Source organism: Acinonyx jubatus, chromosome B2, assembly GCF_027475565.1.
Source record: "Acinonyx jubatus isolate Ajub_Pintada_27869175 chromosome B2, VMU_Ajub_asm_v1.0, whole genome shotgun sequence".
In the NCBI taxonomy this organism is placed as follows: Eukaryota; Metazoa; Chordata; class Mammalia; order Carnivora; family Felidae; genus Acinonyx; species Acinonyx jubatus.
The window spans coordinates 97,713,131-97,732,572 of record NC_069385.1 but is presented as its reverse complement, the minus strand read 5'-3'; the positions used below and the strand labels follow the sequence as shown (position 1 = coordinate 97,732,572).

Below are 19,442 nucleotides of genomic sequence, written 5' to 3'. Positions count from 1 at the left end.
TGAACAAAGAACAAAAGCCTTGAAAAGGGATGATGCTCTGTGTGTTCAGAGCAGTGAGCAGACCACAATGACAGAGTAGTAGGAAACAGGGAGAAAGTGTTAGAAAATAACACCAGACAGTTACCAGGGCCAGATATTGTAGACAAGTATATTTTAATAAGGTGTGTATCATTAGGATAGCAGATGGGAGTCTCAGCATTTTTTCAATGATAGGAATAGAATGGAAAACATCTTGGGGCATTATACTTTTTTTCCATATCACAAAACATTTTACTGTATGATAGGTCATGATGTTTTGGATTAATAAACTACAGTGGACTAGGGAGAATGTTACTGGCCAAAGCTGATGAAGCTATTAACAAGTTAATTAAAGACATGTTTGTGTTTCCTGTCAAATAAAACATGTTTACTTGAATAAAAGTCTCCTGTAATTGACTACAGGCTATGTAGTTTCTTACTTGGACGATACAATATGAATTTCATAAATATCCATTAGTTGAAATAGTTCTGATTTCACAAGGAGACCTCTTCGATCAAAATTACTATGAAATGATAGCTCTTATGAACATATTCAGCATTGTCAATCAACCAATACTTACCAAATACACCCTTACAAAGGCTCAGCATACCAGTATATTTAAGATATAGTTCTTGATAGAAAAAAAAAACTTATAACCTAGTAGGGAAGATATGATGTACATATGAATACACAGAAGGACGACTGTGAGAAGTACTAATTCAAGTCAATTAGGAAAATATAAGAGTTGAAGGAGGAAGGAAATTATTTCAGGCCACGTTAATCAGGGCAGGTTGCATGGAGGAAATGACATCTGAATCTGGCCCTGAAGAGTAGGATGATTTTACAGAGTATGGCACTTGGGAGTAGTCCTTCAAAAAGAACTGAAAACACCAATGACTGAACTTGTTAATAACAGTTTCCTGTTTATTGATATTTAACATGAGCTCGATTCTTCCCACGATGTAGCCCAATTTTGTAGAAGTATCCAAAATATTATTTACTATGAAAACATTTATTAAGTGGTTTCTATGTACAACTCACTAAATGGGACAAAAATAAAGGTTATATGCAATATTATAAGTCTAGATGCTTAATGGAATGGGTTCTTAAAGGATTGTGATACGTACATACACATACTTTTTAAATTTCAGTCAAATGCTATGTTATTGAATATGTTAAGATAGCTTATATATAAATACAGGAGATATACATATCCATATATAGCTATCAGTGTGTGTGTGTGTGTGTGTGTGTGTGTGTATTTCAACCATATTACATAATTACTATTTAATTTAGAACCTCAGAATCTTCTTTACAGCTAATGTCCATGAGATATCTGTAAATACTATTCCATTTCTTAATAGAATTACATCCGTTCTTTCTCAGTATTTCAGGCCAGTGCCTAATCTTGTATCAATTACTCACATCATCTCACATGTCCAGAAGGAACTTATATCAAAGTTTGTAAGCCATCTAACAAATGCATGAATGCTTCTCTAAAGTATAGCTGTATTTGAAATTTTACAGAGGAGGAACACTTCGAGGCATCTTATCTCACTAAGGATAAAAGAAATCCAAAACTTTACACAAAATAAAGTACATCATATAGTTGTCTATGGAAAATGTGCTAGTTATTTATTGTGATATATGTAAAACTAAAAATATTATGTCAAGTTGGTATTTAACTCAAAACTGAACCAGTTACGTGAACAAATAACGCATTTTTTCTTAATTGAAGATGAATGACAATTGAGAGTCATAGCACTGAGGTTTAATTTTACCCAAGTTTTTGTCCCTTTCACCAACCACATATTTATAAACGTCATTTGCTACCAGACAAGGTTTGGGGGAACACAATAGACAGGGGCTTTGGCTTTGCTTGCAGTTCTTCAGTTACTAGATATTTGACTTTGGAAGAGTTACTTTACTTCTTTGGGTCTCACTTTCCATATTTGAAAAGTGAGTTGGTAAAATAGTTCCCTCTTGAGGTCTTACTTTTAGAGTATATAAAAATATTCTCTAAAAAAAGAGGAAGGATACAGTTCATGGTTACTTTCCTAATTATAAAGGAAATGAGAGATGCTTAAGAGCTCCCTATAAAGTTTTAATAAAATGGCAATCAAGGTGCTAATATTATACCTGCCAAATATCATACATTTATAGCAGAGGTTTGTACATGGTAGGCAGACAGTCTATATGTGTTAGGTGATTGGCTGAGCATATTTTGTGCTTCTAATATATTATTCTACTGATAAAATATGTTACAGTTAAAATGCATATTTAACATTAAGGGAATAACATGTTTATTGCACTATAAATCATCATGCTTCTCAATATATAAAAAAAACTCTTCTTCTAAGTCACAGTTCCAAATGTTTTACAAGTCATAGATTCCTTAAGGAATCTGAGGAATCTGAAGAAAATATTATAACCTTTTGCTAGAAAAACTCAAAAAAGACACACATTCAAAACTGAATATACTGATCCGATCCATGGGCTGAACACTTTTCTAAAATAAATATATTGAACTCACTTGTCACTTTTATCCAAGGGAGGAAAAATACTCCATTGTTACTAGTGAGCTGTATAGCCCATGTATCTGCACATTTTTGTGTGTCAGTGTTTTTTAACCCAGAAATGTCTGAAATTGGGTATGAAGATAGGTTTTAATATCAACGTTTCTTATTTATTACTAAAACACTAGCAACATTTAAACATTTATCTGACCAAGTAACATTAAGTAGGAAATCTCTATGAGACATAAAATATAAGATGTAATATCTGCTCATGAGAAACAACTTAATGTGTTTTATTAAGACTTTTGCCCTTAGGGTGCTGCTACAGGACTTGGAACCAAAATCATTTAACTCTGTGCCCTGAATACGGAGGAAAAGAAAAAGAAACACAAAAATCTAATTTGTAAAATTATTCTGTTGTGCTTTGTTGGCAAGCAGTATAAACATCCTAAAGAATAATGATCTGTTGTATTTTTTAGTCATCTAGACATTCTTTAAGGTAGTAAAATTTTTTTTTTTTTATTTTGAGAGTAAATTGTTTTTTGGAGAGTCAAAAAAAAAAGAAACATGTGGAACACATTCCTTGGCTTTCCAAAACCTCCAACTGTGACACATGTACAGTATTTTAAAATTTGCAAAAAAAGAAAAGAAACAAGAAAGGAAAATCATATTATAATTCTCCAAATAATGCTGTGTCTACCAAACAGCACTGGTTTTGCAAAGGTTTAGCTTGTGTTTCAATGCCTCATAATCAGTAAGGTAGTGGGAAGGACTAAAACCAAATAGGCAAAGATTTGCTAAATTTGAAACACCCTTTGAGTAGAATACTTGGCACATAGTAAGAACAAGAATATAACTAATTTCTTCCTTCATGTTCAACTAGTAAATTTACTTAATGAAAATTAATGTATTTTGGTATTTCCCTTAAAACCATCCTTTGAATAAGATAAGAGAAACCAACCATCACTTCATCAGAATTTCAAAAAACCATCAAATTAGACCATCATTTTGCAAATTAATATTTTATATTTTAAATGTACTTGGACTCTGAACTTAAACTGAAGAAGTACTCAAGACAGTCAATAATGCCACTCTGGCAGCTGCAAAACTACCCTAAATACATGAATAATGAAGTCATCCTATTTATAACTTAGAGACATTAAATAGTAGCAAAATTTAATAAGAATATAAATGGCTGTGGGGAGCCTGGATGGCTCAGTTGGTTAAGTGTCTGACTCTTGATTTCAGCTCAGGTCGTGATCTCAGGGTTCGTGAGACTGAGGCTCATGTTGGGCTCTGTGCTGACAACATGGAGCCTGCTTGGAATTCTCTCTCTCCCTCTCCCTCTGCCCCTCCCCCACTCCCCACTCCTCTTTTTTCTCTTTTTCTCTCAAAAACAAACATTAAATATATATATATATATATGTGTGTGTGTGTGTGTGTGTATGTATGTGTGTGTGTATACATATATATATGTGTGTGTGCATATATATGGCTCTTTACTAATAGGGTATAAGAGGGGCACCTGGGCGGCTCAGTCTTAAGTGTCTGACTTCAGCTCAGGTCATGCATGATCTCATGGTTCATGAGTTCAAGCCCGGCATTGGGCTCTGTGCTGACAGCTCAGAGCCTGGAGACTGCTTCGGATTCTGTGTCTCTGTCTTTTTTTGTCTCTTCCCCATTCACACTCTGTATCTCTGTCTCTCAAAAATAAACATTAAAAAAAAAAAAAAACTACAAGGGTAGAAAGTTTGTATGATTCATTGTGATCCATATGAATGACAAATACATCAAATCAAGACATTCAGTCCCATCAGATATGCAATATACGCATGTGATTACGGGGCCTTTGGGGCATAACTAATACAAATCTCTGCCATAATTAGAGTCAATACTTTAGAAATTTTAAAAAAGATATAATAGGTAGGGTGTTTTGTTTCTCTATGCTTACTTTTCTAAGAGAATTACTTCCTTTCTCAAAAGAGGCAATTTGCTCTCTTGGGACCCTGCCTTCCTCAAAACCTTCACCTTTATATATTGGAACTGTATACAAAGTCATTTCCATTCTTCCTGTGCTAAACATGTATGCTCTCCTCTTAAACTTTGTTTTGTTCTCTTCTTCATTTATACGGCATCCTAGCTTTCTCCTCTCTGCCCACTCTCCCCCCATGACTTCCAAAACTCTCCTCTCCCCGCACACCTGCCTTCATCTTCTTCAAGCTGGAATAACAACTATATGATTTTAATTTCATCTAGAGATTTAAGTTTCAAAATGTAATCCATAATACGCCAATATAGAATCTTATAAATTCTTTTGATCAGTTTAGATCAATTTAAAGTAGAGCATGCAAATGATCAATGAAAATGCTAGTCTTCTTTAGCTGTACTTGGATAAACTACTGTAAAATGGTCTAAGGATTATTCTGAATATCACCTCAGACCAAAACTGATTATGCAAAGTTCCTTTATTATAAGCATGCCTCAGATGCTTAGATCTCATATTGCTGCTATATATTTCATCTGGTACACTTCTCAGAAGTAACGTGCAAAACGGGTACACCTAACACGACTATCACAATTAAAACATGGCTCGTGAAGGAAAATTGTGCATGGATGGTACAAAGAGTCTCTTCCCACATGGAACAATACATGTTGTCAAAAGTCACAAAGAGATTATGTTCGGGTTGGGTTGGGGTGTTGAGTCCATACAGTCTTTATCTGAGAAAAGAGATAAAGATATGTGGGAAAAAATGGCCTTTGCAATGTAAACAATTCTGTAACTCTTTTAAAGCAAATGAAAAGAAATGTTATCATTCCTAATTTAAATTACTGTTAGGCCTTTGTTTTCATTGTTTCATTGTTTCTCTTTAATAGTTAGAGGGGTGTCGGGGTGGCTTAGTCAGTTGAGAGCCACTGACTTTGGCCCAGGTCATGATCTCACAGTTCACAAATTCAAACCCCGCATCGGGCTCTGTGCTGACAGCTCAGAGACGGGAGCCTGCTTCAGATTCTGTACTTCTCTCTTTCACTCTCTCTGCTCCTTCCCAGCTCATACTCTCTCTCTCTCTCTCTCTCTCTCTCTCTCTCTCTCAAAAATAATTGAAAACATTAAAAATTTAAAAAAAAGAACTATTAAAAATTTCTAGAAAAGTTACACTAGAACATAGAACTTTCCAAAGTGCTCCTATGAGACAATAAAATATATTTTGATACAGGCATTTCAAAATATAATAATAGATACAAATTTTGGTCTAAAACTGTAGGTGAACTGCAGATTTTCTAATATCTCAAAGTATCTACTTCTGTTACCTAAATGTAGTAACCCCCTGGCACTTCTCCAGATGGAATCATCGCTGAAAGAAAGGGAGCTTTGTCTTTTGTTCTGTTTCTGATTGAGCTGTTCATCTTTCTACTCCACATACTCTTGTGTTCCTGACAGAACACATGGGACATGCTTTCAGTATAAAATATCTCCAATCTCTTTTGAACGCCTTGAGTCTCACCTTTAGGGCCATACTGTGTATGTACAGGCTCATTAAAAAAAAAAAAATGAGTATCCAAAACATGGGAATCAGGAACCACATAAAACTTTTTAGATAAAATGTCTCATTTTATTTTTATTGTAGCTTGTTTTATTCCTTAATTTTTATTTACTTTAAATATTGGTAATGAGACTCTTATATAGTCACCTAGGATTAAAATTTCTGTCAAGATACACATTTTTAGAAACAATGACCGTGAACAATATTAACACTAAATTCCAAGAGAAATTAATTCTCTTAATTGTTAATATGTGATAGCAACTGAAAAAAAACGTCTGTATCATTACAGTTTCATGAGGATGATCTGCTGATTTAAAAAAAAAATTGAGACTGTATAGGAAAAAATATTAGACTCCTAGCTGCAGAAATCAAATTTTAAAAAGACAAAGTAAGAGATGTAAAAGTCTTATTCTGCAGCCATAACAGTGATAATGTGACGTAGTGATTTAATGTTTTAAGAAAGCCCTCTACTGTCAGGCCTCTATATACCCACCTGGATATACATCTATAGGGTATTTTTAATAGATATAAGCTAAAACAAAGTTCTCCAAATATAAATAATATGGCAGTAGCTGAACCTGACATTTGGTTCTGTGACTCAAATTCATTCAGATTAATAACCTAGTGAGGATTAAAGACAAAGTTTCCTCTGTGTGGATTACCATAGGTAAAACCAACACCCTCTCCTACTTTGTAGCCTTTTAGAATTAACTGTTGATCATTGTCTCAAGCATTCTGATCCTATCTAAGCTCCAGATAAAATCAGTCCTGAAGGCTTCTGTGTCATAAAGAAGTCTTTCCTGACTGGAATTTGATAAGGCAATTTCTCCTATCTTGTTCTAAAACTTTTCTTGTTTACTCTGCCTTTTGTTTTGTTTTGTTTTTCTTATTACATTAGCTTTATTGAAAGATAATTGACACGTAACATTATGTAAGTTTAAGGTATACAACGTGCCAATTTCATACATTTACGTATTGCAAAATTATTACCACCATAGCATCACCTAATACCTCTATCCAGTCAATTACCATTTCTTTTTTGGGGTGACAATATTTAAGATCTACTCAATTAACAACTTTCAAGTATATAATATAGTATTATTGGCTATGGTCACCATACTATACATTAGATGCCCAGAACTTGTTAATCTTACAACTAGAAGTTTGTACCATTTCACTTCCCCATTTCCTCCACCTGCCAGTGTCTGGTAACCATTGTTCTACTCAGTTTCTCTGAGTACAGCTTTTTTAGCATTCACATATAAGTGCTATCATACAGAATTTGTCTTTCTCTGACTAACCTCATTAACGTACTATGATGCCCTCAAGGTGCATCTAAGTTGTCAAAATTGTCTTTCCCATCACTGAGTGTGTGTTCTACACCACATCTTCATCCATCAAAGGACACTGAGGTTGTTCCGTATCCTGGCTATTGTAAATAATGCTGTAATGAGCATGAGGTATAGGTAGGTCTTTTTTTTTTTTTTAATCTTTTATCAGAAAAAAAATACTGCATAGGCCTTAATACCTGAACATCAAGTATATGCATGAACAGTGAGTATCTTCTCATAAACAGTTTTAGGTATGAGACCCAGATGGTACCCCTTAGGGTAAGAGTTTTATCCCCTACCCCAATAAGCCCCATCCCCTCACAGCTCAACTCTGCAGTACACATTGGGGTGCAAACCAAAGGTAGCTCCCAGGAATATTTTTTCTTCAGGTGTCAAAGATCCCCAAGTGATCTCAACATCCACCCCTTCCTGTTTTTACATTCGCTTGTCTGCAAGATAGCTGCTTAGCACAGGTCAGTAGTGAAGCTCTAATGAAAAATACATAATATACAAAAACAAAGAAGAAACATATTTGGCCCCTTAAGACAAACCACCTCGATGACCTCCCCATCTCTCTAGGGCCACTCCTAGGAGCATAGATGTCTTGGAGAGGCCAATGCCACCCAGCTGCTCTCCTGGCTCTGTCACACCGCTGTCGTCTTAATTGTAACAATAAAAATAAGCATGTACAACATACACATCCACCCAGAAGTCTGGTTGGCCCCTAAGCCTTTGTTTCATGTTACAGTACTGGGGAGCATGTGCCCCCAAATGGTAGCCACCTGAACATTGCAGTAAGCTTCCTAGGAAACACAGTGATCCCCCCCCCCCCCGCCCCCACTCATCGTCCTTCCCTCAGGTGGCTGTTGTCCGTTTTCTAACACACAGGCATCAATTCTTCAGGTCCTGTCTGTCCATGTCCATCCCAAAAGTTCAGTTATGTGTGCCATGGGGGTAAGGTCTGTCCCCAGAACCATGTTCAACTCTCCTCAATGAGCAGCCGTTGGGAGCTGTACAGATTTTTCTTGATGATTCAGAAGCCCATGCCCAGGGTCTGGGACTGGCTGAAGCCAGAGATGAAGGGAGAGTTGGCAGAGCTGAACAGCCCCTGGATCTTAGGCCAGAGGCATTAGTCCACATGCAGCACGAGGGTCAGCTGGAAGGTGGGTACCAGGATGGGGTTGAGGGCCATCTGACCATTGCTGTGGCAGCTCTTCCCCTATTTCACGCAGACATCCAGCAGTGCTCCTCACCAATCACTGGGCTTGTTTTAGGCCATGTGCAGTAGTTCCTTGCCCACCTGGCTCACCAGCTGGCTGGACATTGATGACAGCCATTTTAACAGGTATGAGGTAATATCTCATGGTTTTGATTTGCATTTCCCTAAAGATTAGTGATGTTGAGCACCTCTCTCTTTGTATCTGCTGGCCATCTGTGTGTCTTCTTTGGAGAAATACGTGTTCAGTTCTTTTGCCCACGTTTATTTGGGTTGTTTGCTGTTGAGTTGCATGAGTTCTTCATGTATTTTTCTTATCAATCCTTTATCAGATATGTGACTTGAAGATATTTTCTCCTATTCCATAGGTTGCCTTTTTATTTTCCTGATTGTTTCTTTTGGTGTGCAGAAGCTTTTAAGTTTGATGAAGTCCCAAATAGTCTTATAGTTTATTTTCTGTTTTTGTAGCTTGTGCTTTTGATGTCATATCCAGAAAAATGCTTCCATGACCAATGTAAAGGAGTTTTTCCCTGTTTTCCTCTAGCAGTTTTAGGGTTTCAGGTCTTCTAAAGTTTCATCCATTTCAAGTTAATTTTTGTCAGTGGTGTACGATAGGAGTCCAATTTCATTCTTCTGCGTGTGGTTATCCAGTTCCCAACACCATTTGTTGAAGAGACCATCCTTTCCCCATTGAGTATTCTTGGCTCCCTTGCAAATATTAGTTGAACACATATGTGAGAATTTATTTCTGTGCTATGAATTCTGTTCCATTGGTCTATGTGTCTATTTTTATGCCAGAAACATACTGTTTAGCTTTGTAGTATAGCTGTATAGTAGAATTTGAAATCAGGCAGCATGATGCCTCCAGCTTTGTTCTTGCTTCTCGAAACTGCTTTGGCTATTTGGGACGTTTTCAGGTTTTTTTTTTTTTCCTGTGAAAAATGCCACTGGAACTTTGATAGGGGTTACATAAAATCTGTAGACGGATTCAGTATGCACAATGTGGACATCATAACCATATTAATTTTTTTAATTTAAAGATTTTTTACTGTTTATTTACTTTTATATTAAATATAATTTGTTGTCAAATTGGCTTCCATACAACACCCAGTGCTCAACCCAACAGGTGCCCTCCTCAATGCCCATCACCCACTTTACCCATTAATTCTTAAAATCCACGAATACAAGATATCTTTCCATTTGTTGAGTTTGTTCAATTTTGTTTATCAAAGTCTTAGAGTCACAGTAGAGGTCTATTACCTCCGTTATTGAATTTATTCTCAAGTATTTTATTGTTTTTGTTCGTATGAATGGGTTTATTTTCTTTATTTTTTGGATGTTTTGTTGTTAGTGTATAGAAACACAATTGTTATCTTTTGATTTTGTATACTGCAACTTTATTGAATTTAATAATTCTAGTCATGTTTTGATGGAGTCTAGGATTTTCTGTATATAAGACAATAGCATCTGTAAACAAAGACAGTTTTCCTCCTTTCTTTATTTTTTATTTGATTGCTCTGGCTAGGACATCTAGAATTATGTTGAATAGGAGTGGTAAGGGGGCACTCCTGTCTTGTTGCTAATCTTAGAAGAAAAACTTTCAACTTTTCATCTTTGAGCATGATGTTGTTCGGGTATGTCATAAATGACATTTATAGATTTTGTTTTTAAGTTTCATGAACAAAGCTGTTAGAATCATTTCAAAGAATATAAACTTAATAAATCAATATTGGGATACTTGTCATCTTTAAGACAGTGAATTCTCTTCCCCATGAACATTATATATCTAGCTGTTGATTCTGATTTCTTTGTATTTCTTGAATATCATTTTTAATTTGTGCAGGTTTTCATCAAAAGTTCAGTATATATTTGTTTTGAACACATATCTGGTTTCTTCTAGTATTCTATAGATTTTTTTAAAATTTCTAACATGAATATTTTATTTACTCTGTTATATCTTGATTGATAATTACTCTGTGTAGGAACACTACTATTTTGAATATTTTTTAGCCTGAAACTTTGCTGAATACTGTTAATACTATATATATTCCCATTCCCACAGCCACACAACGGTTACTACATATGGTAGGACTGTCTACATGAAAATCCAAGAGAATATATATTCCATGACTATAAATAACCATTTGAAAATACATATGATTTTTAAAGTCCTAATTACTTTTTATTTCTTATTGTATTGGCTAAAATCTATACAGTGCTAAAACAGCAATAGACATATTAGAAACAGGATCAATCAAAAAATAATCATTTAGTATAATATTCATTGTAAGGTTTTGGTAGATAATATTCATGAACTCCATCTAGGAAGGTATCCATCTACTCTTAGTTTAAAGAGGGTTTATCACGAGCAAGTATTTATCAATTTTTGTCTTCATTTCTTAAGAAATTGTTTTCTAATCTATATATGTTATATATGTTATGTTCACTTTCCTGTTATTGAAATAATCTTTCATTCATTTCTGGTATAAACGTTGGTGTCTTAGTTTGGGCTGTTACAATACTATCAACCATGTGGCTCATAAAACAACCATTTGTTTCTCACAATTTTGGAGGCTGGGATATCCAAAATAAAGGTGCCAACAGATCTGATGTCTGGTGAGGTATCTCTTGCTGATTTTCAAATGGCTGTCTTCATTTTGTATTTTTACATGACCAAGACAGAAACCACCTCATTTCTTCTCCTAAGAGCCTAGTCTTTTTCATGAGAATTCTACTCTTGTGACCTAAGTACTTACCAAAAGTTCCTGTCTTCTAAAAATATAACATGGGCTTTATGATTTCAACATATGACTTGGCTGGGAATGGGACACAAACATTGAGTTCATAAAAATTGGTCATGTTCTATTTATTCTTACTGCTTAATTTTGTAACAGTTTAAAATCTGTGGTGTTAAAAGTCTTCATGAGATTGTTTTCTTATTTTGTATTGGCATCTATACCCATGTATGTTTTCAGGTTGGTCTGGCTCCAAAACACTGCACTTAATCTCTATGGTGCACTATCATGAGTAATGGAAGTTGTTAAATAGCAAAAATTCAACAGAGTAAACTTTAAAGATCCAATTTGCTTTATTAACTGATTAATGAATCAGGCAGCATCCCATCTAGCAAGTAGATGGGAGCTCCAAAGAGTTACAGGGGGAAAGAAAGTTTTTAAAGGTAGAGAGGGAGCAGAAAAAATGAAATATTATTAGCAAAGATTCCACTGTTTTGGGCAAGGTCAGCCTCCTAAGGAGAATAGAAGGGGTCTATCAGTAAATTTGCCATGTTGACTGGTTAAAGGTTTTATTCCTCGGGGGTTGAAACTGCAGTTAAGTTAGGAATTAAATCTTGATTTACTGACTTGGGGCTTTAAACTAAGTGATGCCATTTTGGGCCTGTGGTTTCCTTTTAACAGACTATAAGATTCTTAAGGGCAGAATCTATTTGTAGACCCTCTGAGGCTCAGTATTGAGCCCCAGAACCCCACTCCGTAAACCTCTGTGGTTAGTGGGCCAGACATTTGAGCAAAATTATGCCAGATGAGCCAAATTATTTTCACTAATCACAAGGCAGTATCACCAGCCAAGCAGGAAGAAAACATAGTTTTGTAGGAAGCTGATAAGGGATGAACCTTTAGAATAGTGGTAGCTGAAAGGAATGAAGTGCCAAGTCAAGAACAAGAGCTTTGTCAGTAAGTGCCTCTATAAATAAGGGGTGAGATTTCACTTTGTGAGCTAATATGACAACCTGAAATGATTCCTGTGCTTTAACTTGTCTCTTTCCACTGCCTCTTCCACAGTTCAGGCACAATAGTTCTCTGCTCTGAAGGAGAGCAATAGCAGTTTAAATGTATCTACATGACAATACATATGGTTTGATCATTGACCATCCCATCACTCCTGCAAAAAACATGGGGATCAATCAGCCTCCTCTCCCTTTTTCTCTCTTTCTTGCCTTCCTAATTTAGCCAATCATGAGGTCCTATTAATATTAGCTCCTAAATAAATTTCTAATAACCCCCTTCTCCTACTCTGCATTTTATATGCCCTAGACACAAACCCATCAATATCTCTTGCTTGATTCAGTAAAAGAGACTATCACCTGATCTGCTTGGTCCTATGTTCCTGGAATCAACCCTTTACAGATCTGCCAGAAATTTTTTTCTAAAGTACAAACTTAAAGTTCAAATATAATTTCCTTGTTTAAAATACTTTGTGGCTCTCCATCACCTACTGGATGAAATCCAAGATTGTTACCATTGCTAGGGAGGCCCTTCATGTTTTGGCAGCAGGATATGTTATACTGCCCCATCTTTTATCATAGTCTTACATTATGTTTACATGACCATTTTCTTTGTTACCATTATCTTGAAGTTCATACTTCAACAACTTAAAACTTCTGGTAGATTCGTTCACAGTATCTGTAACTTCCTTGTTCTTACCACAATATCTTTTCTGCCTGGAAATTTGCCTATATATGAACTAACTCTTCCTCATCTGAAATATTACTTATTCTAAGAAACTATGTTTTTGGAATAAAATTATGACTTCAACTAATAAAGATATCATTTTAAGGAGTTCTTAGACACATGTGAAAACATTTATTTCATGGATTTCCATGCCTGCAGTTTAAACTGTACAGCCTATACTCAATATAGAATATATTTCCTCCTTGTATTTTTTTCATAGTTTCTTTGCAAATGTTTCAACAAGAGTCATATCAGATTTCTTTTGTATAGGCATCTATAATTAAGTTGTCATGTTACCTGAATGGATATTACCTAATTCCTGTTCCACCTTAGATCTAACACCAATTAAAATTGAATTAAATAATCCAACCAGAGCTCACTTAAGGAAAATTAGCAGACCTAAACAAACAAACAAAAAACAAAAATCAGCTTGTGAATTGTTCACCGATTCACAGACTCGCCAAGTATCCTCACTGAATACAGGTGTTTTGTTCTTTTTGTACCCTTAGGTACTATAGTATCAGGTAGTCCTGTTTTCCACAAAGAAATCAAGAAAAAAATTCCTTTTTATGTAAGAGATAGAGAGTTTCTATTGAAACTGTATATGTTTAGCAATATTTAGTCACTTTGAAGATAGGTATCAAACACTAAGTAATATTATGTGGTAAACCCTGTGTTCGATGGTGTGACTATGACACACACAGTCTTTCTCCTAATAAGTGGAACACTGACATGTAAATCAGCTGTGGATAATGCTGCAATAAACATGGGGGTGCAGATATCTCTTCAATACCCTGTTTTCAGTTCCTTTGTATATATACCCAAAAGTAGGATTACTGGATCATATGTTAGTTCTATTTTCAATTTTTTGAAGTACCTCCATACTATTTTCCACAGAGGCTAAACCAATTTACATTTCCACCAACAGTGCAGTAGATTTCCATTTGTTCCACATCCTCACCAGCATTTATTATCTCTTGTTTTTTTGATGGTAGCCATTCTAATAGGTGTGAGGTTATATCTCATTGTGGTTTGACTTGCATTTTCCTGATAATAATGACATTGAACACTCATTATGCATAATAGTTAATATATAAACACCTGAATGTCCATGAACAGATTAATGCATAAACAAAATATGGAATAAATATGCAATGAAATATTCTTCAACTATGAGAAAGAAATCTCTCATTGCCAACAACATGGATGGACCTTGAGGTCATTATGCTAAGTGAAATAAGTCAAACAGAGAGGGGCACCTGGGTGGCTCAGTCAATTGAGCGTCTGACTTCAGCTCAGGTCATGATCTCACAGCTTATGAGTTTGAGCCCCGCGTCGGGCTCTGTGCTGACAGCTCAGAGCCTGGAACCTGCTTCGGATTCTGTGTCTCCCTGTCTCTCTGACCCTCCCCTGTTCATGCTCTCTCTCTCTCTGTCTCAACAATAAATAAATGTTAAAAAATTTAAAAAAAATAAACATTAAAAAAAATTTTAAAAAAAGTCAAACAGAGAAAGACAAATACTGCATGGTATCACTTGTATGTAGAATCGTAAAGAAAAAAAAAGAATATGGGGCTCCTGGGTGGCTCAGTTGGTGGAGCATCCGACATCAACTCAGGTCATGATCTCACAGTTGGTGGGTTCGAGCCCAGCATCGGGCTCTGTGCCGACAGCTTGCTCAGAGCCTGGAGCCTGCTTCGGATTCTGTGTCTTCTTCTCTCTCTGCCCCTCCCCCACTCGAGCACTATCTCAATATGTCTCTCAAAAAAATGTAAAAGAATTTTAAAAAATTAAGAAAAGAATAGAAAGTGGTTAACAGAGATAGGGTGGGAGTGAGGGAAATAGGGAGAAGTTGGAAAAAGAGTGCCAACTTCTAGCTATGAGTGAGTTCTGAGGATCTGATGTTAAACATGGTAACTATAGTTGATAATATTCTGTTGTATAATGAAAATGTGTTACGGGCACCTGGGTGGCTCAGTCAGTTAAGCATCCAACTACTGACTTTTTCCTCAGTTCATCATCTCACAGTTCATGCATTTGAGCTTCAAATTGGGCTCCACTCTGACAGCATGGAGCCTGCTTGGGATTCTCTTACTGCCCTTTCTACACTCATGCTCTCTCTCTCTCTCAATAAATAAATAAACTTTTAAAAAAATGTGCTAAGAAAGTAGAACTTATGTTCTCTCTCTCTCACACACACACACACACACACACACACACACACACACACAAAGTTATGTGAAGTGGTGGATGTGTGTGGGGAATCCTTTCACAACGTATGCATATATCAAAACACAATGATGTATACTTTAAACATATATATTTTTGTTATTTATATCTCAAATTTAAATTAAAAAGAAATAAGCAGTGGAAATACTGTGTGGACAGCAGAACTGGGGATATGCCACGTGTGTGGTACAGGAACATAGTCCAGAAACACCTGTTAATGAAGTCTGTGTAAATTGAGACTTAGGAAACAACTAGAGATTGTCCAGAGAAGGAGGCAGAAGTAATACCGTAAAGACCAGCCTGCCTATGTGAGGCCTCCAGCCCAGGGGATTTGAGTGAGGGGGAGCATGACAAGCAGTAAGGTTGTGGTGGCAGGCCTAGGGCAGCCCAACAAGGGGTTGGAGATCTATTTTGAGAACTTAAGGCTACAGTGGAGTCACTAAAGACTTGAAGAAGAATGTGAGATCTTAGGTCTAATAATATACTTCATAAGGTAGCAATAGATTCAAGTTGAATGATTTTGAAATTATTGGAAAATTAATGATCTAATATCCTCTCACAAATACACAATTAAGTTCGATAGCAACCAATTTCACCACTTAGTAAAGTACAATATCTTTTTCCATTGCAGTATAATTAACGTACAATGTTATGTTAGTTTCAGGTGTATAACCTACTGATTCAACAACTCTGTACACTACTCAGTGCTCACCACAATAAGTACAGTCACCCTCTATCACCACACAACACTATTAAAACATTATTGACTATATTCCCTATATTGTACTTTTCATCTCCATGACTTACTAACTTTGTAACTAGAAGTCTGTACTTCTTAATCTCCTTTATCTCTTTTATCCATCCTCCCACTCCCCTCACCTCTGGTAACCACCAGTTCTCTGTATTTCAGAGACTGTTTTTTTCGGTTACTTTGTATTTTTAGGTTTCACTTGTAAGTGAGATCATGATTATTTGTCTTTCTCTGACTTACTTCACTTGGCATAATACCCTACAGGTCTCATCCATGTTTTTGCAAATGGAAAGATTCCATTCTTCCTTATGGCTGAGTAATATTCCTGTGTGTGTGTGTGTGTGTGTGTGTGTGTGTGTGTGAATGTACATCTTCTTTATCTGTTCATCTACTCATAGACACTTGGGTTGCTTCCATATCTTGACTATTATAAATAATGCTATAATAAACATGGGGACGCATACATCATTTCAAATTAGTGTTTTTGTTTTCTTTGGGTAAATACCCAGTAGTGGGATTACTGGACCATTTGATATTTCTATTTTTATTTTTCTGAGAAAACATGACTGCACCAATTTACATTCCCACCAATAGTGTATAAAGGTTCTTTTTACACTACAACATCACCAACACTTGTTATTTTTTGACTTTTTTCTTTTAGCCATTCTGACAGGTGTAAGTTAATGTGTTACTGTTGTTTACAGGTGAGGAAACATGGGGCATATGGAAGTTAAGTAATTTCCCCTAGGCCACAGGGTCAAACTTGGAACCTAAACATTTAGATTCCAGAAGCCCTGCTTGGAACTAGTGTTCTATATTCTCCCACTCAGGAGCTAAGATGTTATAGATTAAATCAGGAAAAACAATGAGTTGGCTTATCAGAAGCAATAGCTATGCTATATTTTTACATTAGGTATTTGTGTATTTGCATATTTATTTTGATTGGGGACCACACAGGATGTTTGAGGATAGAGAAAGCTAATCTCTTGTGAAGCATGGATTTATAGACCTATATTTAGTCATGCATATTTCTTTTATTTTCTCATTCATCTTATGAGTTTCAATCGAGGGCTTTTAGGATAGTATTTTGAAATTGGGACAAATATATTAATGCTGAAAAGAGGAACTTAGTGGAAGTAAAACACACACACACACACACACACACACACACACACACACACACACACAAGATGTAAAATGACAAAAGCCCAAGCCATGAAATAGCAATTTGAAGCAAGGGTACATGATGTCAGGAGCAGTAAGCAGACTGAACCCACACTGAAGCTGAAATGAGGAATAAGAAGTCCAAATCCTGGCTATGTTTTACTACTGTTCTGTATGCCCTGTAGACACTGCAAGATATAGATGCAGCTTCTATCGCCTATTGATCTTGAAGCCAGACATTCATGCAGTGACCCTAAAGGTGACCGATAACATGGAAATATATATTTGAAAATAGTTGTGTTATTCCATTGATTATTTGAAATATTTAAAGTAAGAGCAGGAGGGGTGCTTGACAGCTAGTTAGCAGAGAGGGAGGGACAGACAGAAAAAGGGAGAGCAGTGAAGGAAGGAGAGGAAGAGGAGCAAAAAATACTTGCTACTGTTTTTAATTTTCACTGGCCAAATGGCACCAGTGTAAAGGGGGCAAATTACTAAACCCAAGTATAAACAAAGAATCCAGGGGGCTTCTTATATCACGGGATTGACACAGGTGCATATTCATCTTTTGGCACATTTGGGAAATGAAAGTTCTACTCTTTATTCAAATACCATGAAGTTATTTACAACTAGATCTGGAGGCTTCATATTTATTATCATGAAGTATAAAGCCAAATGTCCCTTTTTCAGGAGCACCAAAGATTAACAGATTAGAATGTTTTCCACATGTCCATTTTTACTGTCAAGAGAATTTTAAAGAACTTTTCCAGCTTCCGCAGCTGAACCAGATGTCAGTGGATCCCACAGTGAAATAAAATTGGCAGAGTAGCCTTCTCATGACCCCGGTGTTGTTTTATCAGGGATCAGTTTTATGTCTAAGATCCATTCCTTGCTGAAGACTGTAAAGTTTTTGGGTCCAGTCTGCCACAATTACTGAAATCCGCTGACTTGGTTGAACCACTGAAACTAAGCAATATTTCTTGTAACTTTTCTCACATGATGCTATAATTGTTGTTTGTGTTGGCACAAGAAAAGTAAAGGGTCTTATTTCTACTGTGAGTTTCTGGTCTCTGGTTTCAGAAACATCAGTAGAGAATATTTTACCAGCCACATTTTTTGTTATGTAAATAAGTCCTAGGGATTTACCGTATAGGTTCCTCCATTGTGTTTGCAAATGACCATGGGCTGAAAGACAGTGGAAAGACACTTTGTAAGATAACTGTAGGAGGTAACGCAATACAAAAAAAAAGTGTTTTATTTTCATTGCTAGCTTTGGTTCAGGATTTCATGACCAGAAGTTCAAATGCAGTTATATGGATATATTTCATTCTTTTCTTTCTTTAATTTGTAATTTGTCACTGTTAATTTAAAAAGCATAAAGTAGACATGTAGTTTAAAACATAATAATATGAGGGGTGCCTGGGTGGCTCAGTCAGTTGGGCATCTGACCTTCCCCAGGTCATGATCTCCTGGTTTGTGTGTCTGAGCCCCGTCGGGCTCTGTGATGACAACCCAGCCTGCTTTGGAGTGCCTGCTTTCGAGTCTGTATCTCCCTCTCGCTCTCTGTCTGTCAAAAATACACAAACATTGGGGCGCCTGGGTGGCGCAGTCGGTTAAGCATCCGACTTCGTGACCGAGGTCAGGATCTCGTGGTCCGTGAGTTCGAGCCCCGCGTTGGGCTCTGGGCTGATGGCTCAGAGCCTGGAGCCTGTTTCAGATTCTGTGTCTCCCTCTCTCTCTGCCCCTCCCCCGTTCATGCTCTGTCTCTCTCTGTCCCAAAAATAAACGTTGAAAAAAAAAATTTAAAAAAAAATACCCAAACATAAAAAAAATAATAAAATGAACATCCTGCTTACCTTACAGTTTAAGATAAAGCATCACTAATATATTTTTTAAATTTTTTTGAGAGAGACAGAGACAGAGCGTGAGAGGGGGAGGGGCAGGGAAAGAGGGAGACAAAGATTCTGAAGCAGGCTCCAAGCTGTCAGCACAGAGCCTTATGTGGGGCTTGAACCCACAGGCTGTGAGATCATCACTAATATTTTTGAATTCCTCCGCAAGCTCTACTTGATGACATGTCCCCTCCTACAGAAAACTCTGCAAATCATGCTTTTGTTTTTCTTTATAGTGTTAAAATGATTGCTAATTTTGTCTATTTTCAAACCTCACATTTTTACGTAACAAACATTACTTTAGGTATTCTTCAATA

General features: G+C 36.3%; 1 protein-coding gene across 5 annotated transcripts in view; it reads right to left on the bottom strand.

Moving 5' to 3' along the window:
• Positions 1–19,442, bottom strand: part of HMGCLL1 (3-hydroxymethyl-3-methylglutaryl-CoA lyase like 1) — a 189,056-nt gene that overhangs the window by 19,536 nt on the left and 150,078 nt on the right. The window contains exon 8 of one of the 5 annotated variants that reach the window (XM_027057545.2): positions 15,316–18,418. The exons of the other annotated variants lie outside the window; for them this stretch is intronic. Within the exon in view, the coding sequence (XP_026913346.1) occupies positions 18,368–18,418 (51 nt within the window). The 3' untranslated portion in view covers positions 15,316–18,367. Of the gene's footprint in view, positions 1–15,315; positions 18,419–19,442 lie in introns of those variants that run through there. 5 annotated transcript variants of the gene reach the window in all.